The following is an 8673-nucleotide window of genomic DNA, read 5'->3' on the forward strand; positions in this document are numbered from 1 at the left end:
GGGGAGAGTCTGGCCCCGTGAGCCATGGCCGCTGAGCCTGCGCGTCCGGAGCCTGTGCTCCACAACGGGAGAGGCCACGACAGTAAGAGGCCTGCAAAAAAAAAAAAAAAAAAAAAAAAAAAAATCAACCACCACCTCAGCCATCAAGGGAACAGACAGTTTTAGAGGGCCTTAAACTAGTTTTTTTGTTTTCTTTTCTTTTCTTTTTTTTTTCGCCCGCGCCTTCTGGCTTGAGGGATCTCAGTTCCCCAACCAGGGACTTGAACCTGGGGCCACAGCAGTGAAAGCCAAGAGGCCTAACCACTGGGCCACCAAGAAACTCCTTTTTTTTTTTTTATTTCTTTTTTTAAACTAGAGTTTTAGATGGGGACACAAGCAATCTAAAAACAGGGCTAGAAAAATCTGTACTGGTGAAGGAATACGAATGTTGAGGTAGCAAAAAAGGAAACAATACTGGCAGGGAAAGAAATGTTGCAAAATCCAGAAATAAGATGAGACAGAAATTAAGTAGAAGGGAGAAACATCACCTGCATCAGAACAGCTGGGAAACTAGTGGTCTCCTACGGCTCCCACAGAGGCCTCCCTATCTGTCTGCCTCATGCAGTGCTGAGCAGCTTGCCAGAGTTCAATTAAAATACCAACAACATTCAGCAAAGCTAAGAATATCCCATGAGACAGTGTGAGGTTGTCCTGGAACACCTAGAGGACATCAGGATCTGTCAAGAGAGAAAGGGTCTAGCTCCTAATACAGCAAGAGGCCGGAGCGAACTTGGTGCCTTGATGCCTGGGTCGTAAGAAAATAATCAGAACACTGGAGAAATTAGAAACAAACACAATTTACGGAAGGAAAAATTAGGATTTAAAAGATGTGAGGGGGCTTCCCTGGTGGCGCAGTGGTTGAGAGTCCGCCTGCCGATGCATGTGACATGGGTTCGTGCCCCGGTCCGGGAAGATCCCACATGCCGCGGAGCGGCTGGGCCCATGAGCCATCGCCGCTGAGCCTGCGCGTCCGGAGCCTGTGCTCCGCAACGGGAGAGGCCACAGCAGTGAGAAGCCCGCGTACCGCAAAAAATAAAAATAAAAATAAAATAAAAGATGTGAGGGAATTCCCTGATGGTCCAATGGTTAGGACTTTCACTGCCGTGGGCCAGGGTTCAACCCCTGGTCAGGAACTACGATCCTGCAATCCTGCAAGCTGAGTGGTGCGGCCCAATAAATAAATAAAAGATGTGAGATTTCTAAATGCTAGACTAGGACACTGCTAAGAATTTGAAAAGAGTAATAAAATTTGCAGAAGACCCCAAACTTGAGATGAAGACAAGGGAGAGGAACAGGGATGACTGAATAGCTGGAATCGCTGGTCTACCTCCTATTTTCTCTCTCTTTTTTTGGCCAAGGCAGTGAAAGCTCTGAGCCCTAACCATTTGGACTGCCAGGGAATTCCCCACCTCCTATTTTCTGTCTTCACTGAGGAAGCCAAAGCTATGGGTTCAATCCTGTGCTCCCAATTTTCCTACCTTCTCTCCTGTTTTTCACATACTCAAAATTAGGGATTGCTAATTTTGATAAAGTCCAATTTTTCAACTTGTTGTTCTGTATCTGAGCTTTTGGTTTTATATCTAAGAAATCTTTACCTAATGTCCTTGTCCAGAGTTTTATAGTTTTTATTTTACATTTAGGTCAATGATCCATTTTGAGTTAAATTCTGTATATGGTACCAGATACAATCAAACTTTTTTTTCTTTTTTTTTTGCCGTATGCGGGCCTCTCACTGCTGTGGCCTCCTCCCGCTGCGGAGCACAGGCTCCGGACGCGCAGGCTCTGCGGCCATGGCTCACGGGCCCAGCCTCTCCGCGGCATGTGGGATCTTCCCGGACCGGGGCACGAACCCGCGTCCCCTGCATTGGCAGGCGGACTCTCAACCACTGCACCACCGGGGAAGCCCCAAACTTCATTTTTAACCTATGAATGTGCAGTTCTTTGAGCACAATGTGTTGAAAGACTATACTTCCTCTACTGAATTGCCTTTTCGCTTCTGTCAAAAATCAGAAAATGCAAACTAATGCATAATGACAAAAGGCATTGGTGGCTGGTGGAAGACTTTTGGGATTGATAGAAATTGTGGCGATGGTTTGTTTTATATATATGTCAAAACTTAACAAATTGTATGCTTTAAATAGGTGTACTTCATTGTATGTCAATTATGCCTCATTAGATTTTTTTAAAAAATTAGGGGTTTCCAAAAGCTAACATATGAAGAACTATTCCTGAGCTTTGCAGGTAGGAACAAAATATGAGCTTGGGAGAGAAAACACCAAAAATGTACACTTGTGTCACTCCCACCTCAGAGAACTGATCAATCATAAACACTTAATACACTGTTTTTTCCTTAAATCTAAACCTAAAATTTCACTCTTGATACCAGCCATCTTTCTTTTCTTTCGGGAAGGGATCTTGTTATGGAGTCTTACTACTTAGAGCTTTACTTCTGCCCAAGGCATTAGTCCTCCTGGTGCAGCCTAGCCTCTGACTTACCCATGCTTTAGCCTTCTCTGCCATTCCCTTCTTCAGTAATATTTTTTCCACTCTTCATTCAGCTCCATCAATACCCATTCCTACTCTTCTCCACTCACATCTTCTATTTGCCCAAATCCCTCTCTTCCCTTTTGGGTTCTTCCCTTAGCTCCTTTTTTTTTTCTTTTTTCTTCTTTTTTCTTAGCTCCTTTTTAAGTGTCCTCCTCTTTTCTTCCTTTATAAGGATTTCTCTAAACATTTCATCTAGGCTCTTCAGCTGACTTTATCCAATTCTTTTTTTTTTTTTTTTTTTTTTTTTTTTTAGGGACTATGTTATACAGTCTACAAATAAGGAGTTGTATGTGAGGGGCTCAAAGGCAGAAGTACTTCAGGAACTACTTGCCTGAAAGTTGGTATGCTGTCTCACAGGAATCAATATTCTACCTCCCAATGAATGTCTCAAAGTACTTTGTCTACCCCTTCTAGTCACCCTGACAATGATCTCCTCCTTGAATAACTATTCTGAAAACAACAATAGTTTATTAGTTCAATTCAAGCTTTACTTAGTTTTCCTTCCATTTCACTAGAGAAGGGTGTGGGAAGTAGATCCTAGGCACAATTTGCACTTTCTTCTTATATGTGAACATTTTTCACAGGCATGATTATTAAACAGTTATGATTAAAGCCAAATGTAGCAGTGATGACAAATTAAAGATTTGTGGTATCACTGCCTAACTATTTCTATCAGTTACCTTGGGATTCTGGAACAAAGCATGCTATGCCCCTTTTTCATTATCTGAAAAATGCCTTTTAGATTTCTCTATAATCCCTTCACTTTGGGACCACCCTGACCTTGAGCTTTTGTGTAAACAATTATGCCTTACAAAAATCTGAGGTGTATTCATTAACTCTCCCGGACCGGACATGAACCCGCGTCTCCCGCGGCGGACTCTCAACCACTGCGCCACCAGGGAAGCCCTATCCAATTCTTTATCCAAAATGTCTATCTCTGAGCTTTAGAAACAGTTTATCAAGAGTGTTAGCTATTTTCAAAACATTTCAGGGATGAGATAAAACACAGTGGAAGAGAATACATGAACCCGCGTCTCCCGCGGCGGACTCTCAACCACTGCGCCACCAGGGAAGCCCTATCCAATTCTTTATCCAAAATGTCTATCTCTGAGCTTTAGAAACAGTTTATCAAGAGTGTTAGCTATTTTCAAAACATTTCAGGGATGAGATAAAACATAGTGGAAGAGAATCACTTGCCTACCTCTTTTGTGAAGAGATCCCCACTCCTAGATACACTCATTCACAAAGGATATGTCTAAAGCTCTAATCCAATTCTCCAACATGTCAGGGTTGGCCCTCAGGCAGAGGTAGCAACATTACCCTGGTTTTTCCAGCTACCATGATCCCAAGGCAGAAATGCAAAGCTCAGAATGGAGTTCTCCCTCACATAACTCAGCAGTTCAACTAAACGTCACTCATTCTTATACTTCTCGGGTCTTTTTCCTTCAAAGATTCTCCAAAACAAGCTTTCTCCTCAACTTCATATTCCAAGTCAGTCTCTGCTCCTTAATTCCACCCACATTACCCCAGTTTTTTTCCTCCCAAAATACCAGTGGCATAAAGTGAGCTCCTAGTTCTGCTCAGTCCATGCTCATTGAGAAGATAAGCAGAGGAGGGCAAGAGCAGTTGAGTGAATCTCTAGAAGGCTACCTAGATCCAAAGGATAACTAAATTCAATTCAATGGCCAGGGCATATGGAGCTTTGGCTTATAGAGCCTAGGACTGGACAGAGGAAGTGAGAGCCCTAGGTTCCTAAGTACTTCACTTTCCTCAAATTATAAGATACAAAATTAGGTCCCACCTTCAACCTATCTTCTAGTCCTGGGTCCTCAAAATAAAGGAGGGAGTTCTAGAAGAAAATCAGGAAGGGTCTGGATAAAAATCACGTGTTGAAGGTGAGGATGCCATATTCCTTAAAAAGGAATTGGAATTGGGATATCCAGGTAAGGTCTGGAAAGTTGGATGACTGTGCCCTGGAAGGTGAACAGACATTTCATTTGGGAGAGCACCGCTTAAAGAACAAAACACATTAAGTTCTGACAGAAAAGGAAGAGCTGATGGGATAGCTAAAAGATAACTTAGATCCCAGATCTGACATTTGCAGTTCTATCCTGGAAGAAAATCAACAACACTAGGACCCAATTCTGAGAGGGATGAAAGGAACCTTCCCAAATTTATAGTTCTAGAAGCAATGTAAACACTCCTTGAACCACACTGAAGTTTGCTGAGTCATGAATATTAAATCAGCAGCAAGGACAGATTGGGTAAGTATCTATATGGCACTGAACGTTGAAGAAAGATTAGTCTGAATTTAAGGATTTACTGTTGTTTTCAACTGACGCATGGGGTAGAAAATGCTAAAGTGGCCAGGACACAAAATCCACATTACCTGGCTTTCAGCTCAAGTCCAAACTCTATTCTCTGATTCAAAGCATCCTAGCCCCAATTCCCTCAATCAAGTCTATCACTGCCATAGCCCACAGGAGAAAAGAGAAAGATCCAGAGACACATTTTCTGTTGGACACTTATATGTGGAAAGGGAAACATGTCCCTTCCCAGCAGTCTCACACAGCTAATTTGAACTGGATACCAATCTTTCCCAGCTGTGTCTGACTCCCATGCTTCCTAGAACAAATGCAAACATCATTATCTTGATCTCAGGCTCAGTTTAAGAATCACTTTTCTTAGGGATGGGAAGGACCCAGATGAAGGACAAGATACTGTGGGAAATGAGGCTAAAATCTTATGAGGAAAGGTATTTCAACAAAGGTAATGCAAGCTTGGGGGAAAAGGATATAAGAGACAAATGCACTCTATCAGAATCAGAAAGGAATTAAGAGACTTTGCCAAAGAAAACAGAAATGCTACGGAGGCAGGCTAGAAGAAAAAGTCCCATGAGTTAGGAAAGTATGCAGAAAAAAATGACAGAAGGGATCAGCTGGGAGCTTCCTTCTTCCATCTTAGCTGGGTAATGGAATAGGTAGTTCCTGGGGATTACACAGAAATATTAGGAAAAAAAGCTAAAAACTTATATTGAGAGGTTAAGTTAAGATAGATGTGGGTACCCACAGGCACTGAAGAATATAAAGAAATCTGGTGAGGGAAGTAAGGCAGAAATGAATAGGCATTTAGAATGGGTCAAAAATGACTACACTGAACTTATCAATCGAAGTTGGGGCAGAAACCTACTCCAAGGGCAAATATGAGACCCTTTCCAGTTATAGCAAGATATGACTTCACAGGGAAGGAGTTCGAGAAAGTCATTTCCAAGGGCACGAAGGTGGAGAGGTCTATTATGGGAGGAAAGGCTTGAGGGGAAGTGAAGGAAAGGGGGTTCTTCTCCTCACAAGTAATGTTATGATAAGATAACTCTGCTCTTGCTCCTCAGGGTAAAATGAGAGAAGACAGGAATCGGGAAAGTCTCTGAGACAATTCCAGGCATAAAGTCCAAAGAGGTTCAAAATAACAACAGTCACATAAAGAAAAATTCCTGAGAGGCAAGAGGGGTCTCCCTCTGGCTTAATCTAAATGGGAAAAAGATGTCCTAAAAAATAATATTCAGAACAGATTTAAAAGGTGGTAATAAAAGGAGTTCTAAAAAACCCAAATCCTGGGCAACAGGGGAGCTGAAGTAAACAAGGATCTTTTAAAGATAGTCTCCTTCTCCCTTAAAAAAAAGGCTAGTGGATTCCCAAACTGGGCGAGTTGGCCAAAAAGTCTTCTAGAAGTGGAAATCCTTAAGAAGGAGATAAACAGAGGGAATCCTTGTGAGATCCCCTTTTAGAGATCAGGGATATGAAGCTTACACTCCTCAAGATGAAGAAACTGTATGAATGATCTAAATGTATGAGGTCAAAGTGAGATGACAAATACAAAACCATCCCTGGGTAGAACAGTAAACCAGCTAGTCTTGTAATAAAGGGGTGGGGCGAGAGACTTGAGAAAAGATGCCACCTTATGGCTATGAGGCAACTAGACTGGTACAGCCCAGAGTTCCTGAGGTCAAAGATACTAAATGTCATAAACAGATTCTGACCGTTTCTCCTTGGGGTGGGAACAGAAATGTAAGATGAAAGTGGGGTGAGTCTTCCAGAGCCAGTAAGCAGAGGCCTCTCCGAGGAAGATGAAAAGATCTAATATGGGACGGCCTTCCCAAGGGGGTAATAGGGAAGAATAAAGATTATTCTCCATGTGCTTGGACTGTGGGGAAGACATGATTCAGATCCAAGGTAGGTCTTCTACTACAGACAGGAAAAGTCAACGAGACGCTGGGTAAATGGGGTCTCTTCTGGGGGGTTGCGGGGGGAGCTGAACCAAGTACAATGCCCTGATGCTCAATCCCGGAGATGCGGGTAAAAGCAGGTGTAATAGAGGGGCCAAAAATAAGAGGAAGGGGTTAACTTATAGAGGTCTCCCCCCAGGAGGGCCGCGGGTGGGAGCGTGGGTCTAAGGTTCTAAGGGTCAGGGCTTAGCTCCAGAATATCGATCCCGCCCCACTCTTCCCTGCTCTGGCTGGAGGGAGGGGGCTGAAGACCGCGTCCCCGGCCGGCGCGCCGCCTCACCTTGTAGAAGGCCCCGTTGGAGCCGCGCACCTCGACCGGCAGTCCCGGCTCCACATCCCCCCCAGAGGCCAGGCCGCCCATGGCGCCGCCACCGCCTCCGACTCCCCCGGCGGCAGCTGCAGCAGCGCTCTGAGTACGGGCCGGGCCAGGTCCCCGGCGTCTCCCCGGAGGAGGAGCCGGAGGGGGAGCCGCGGGGGGCGGGAGCCGGGCCGGCCCCACGGCGGCCCTGCCACAGCCAACGAGCAGGGGGCCGGGGCCGGGCCGCTCCCCGTCCGCCGCCGCCGCCTTGGTCTCCGCCACCGTGAGGGAAACGGCCGCCGCCGCCGCTGCCTTCGTCACCTCAGCTTCCGCCCGCCGCTGCCCCCGCTGCTGCCTCAGTCCCGGGACCCGCTGCTGCCGCTGCCGCTCCACGGCCTCCACCTCCCCCTGCCGCCGCCGCCTACTGCGCAGGCGCACCGGGCACCCGCCCGCCGCGCGCGGGCCCTGAGGGCCAAGGCGCAGGCGTCAAGGCTGGCGACCCAGCTCGCGCTGGCCAGTGCATCAGGGTTTCCACACTCCTCTTCACTCTCTCACGCCCCCTCCTGGTCGCTTACTTGCGCTTGCGCAGAACCAGACTGGTTCTTTTTCCTCGCCACCCCATCTCTCCACGGCCCCTGTCTCTTCCTTTTCCCACCCCACAACACTGAGAGCTAACCAATCATGGGGAGGGAGGGACGGAGCTCACTCAATCGGATTGGACTTCTGATGCTCCTGGTCAGACCACACCCACTTCACCACGGTGCGCTCCACCAGGCTTGTACAAGTTAGGGATGGGCATGCGCCTGAATGATTGCTTGGTCACTTTCCCCACCTTTGTCTTTCTTGGTGCGCACGCTCCGAAGGAAAAAAAAAAAAGGAGTTGTCGAAAGGAAAAAAAAAAAAAAAAAGGGCCTGGTGCGCATGCGCTGGGCTTTACAGTCCACAAGGCGGACTGGATTCTTTTGAGCCTCTGTATCTCTGCACGATGCGGTTTAAGAGTCACGTTCTTGCCTTGAGAAGATTCTGATCATGCATACAAAGAAAGGTAAAAGAAAGATTTCAAGGCAGTACCGAAAGGCAAATGCAACTTAGCACAAGATTTGATATCTAAATGCGGAGAAAATTCAAAAGAGGAAAAATTGTTACGGAGAAAGGATAGTAGAGGGGAAACTTAGGATTCGTAAACTAAGATAAGTGAGAAATTTCGGTGGAAGTGAATAAAATAGCCAAGAAATTAGGATCATGTGTTGTGCCGTAATCATTTAGCAAATATTTTTTTAGCCCTCACTGTGTTCCATCCACTGTGGTAGGTGGTAAGGGTACAAAGACAAGATGTGGTCCCCAAAACAAGGATTTTATAATATATTGGGGAAGGAGCAGACAAACACATTTAAGCAAGTAAGTGCATGGAGTTCATTTGAACATGGGATAAAGATAAGGACTAAGTTTTGAGGGAATCCCAAGGAGACAAACAACGGTCAGTTGTTCTTCAGAGTGATAGGGAAAG

At 45.6% G+C, this 8673-nt stretch overlaps 1 protein-coding gene across 1 annotated transcript in view; it reads right to left on the reverse strand.

The window, feature by feature from the left end:
* The window catches only part of FXR2 (FMR1 autosomal homolog 2), a 15548-nt gene extending 7960 nt beyond the window's left edge, over positions 1–7588 (reverse strand). Inside the window, exon 1 of the mRNA XM_007457785.1 lies at positions 7149–7588. Within this exon, the coding sequence (XP_007457847.1) occupies positions 7149–7229 (81 nt within the window). The 5' untranslated portion in view covers positions 7230–7588. The remainder of the gene's footprint in view (positions 1–7148) is intronic.
* Positions 7589–8673: the final 1085 nt, after the last annotated feature.

Source organism: Lipotes vexillifer, unplaced genomic scaffold (genome assembly GCF_000442215.2).
Source record: "Lipotes vexillifer unplaced genomic scaffold, Lipotes_vexillifer_v1.1 scaffold611, whole genome shotgun sequence".
Classification (NCBI taxonomy): Eukaryota; Metazoa; Chordata; class Mammalia; order Artiodactyla; family Lipotidae; genus Lipotes; species Lipotes vexillifer.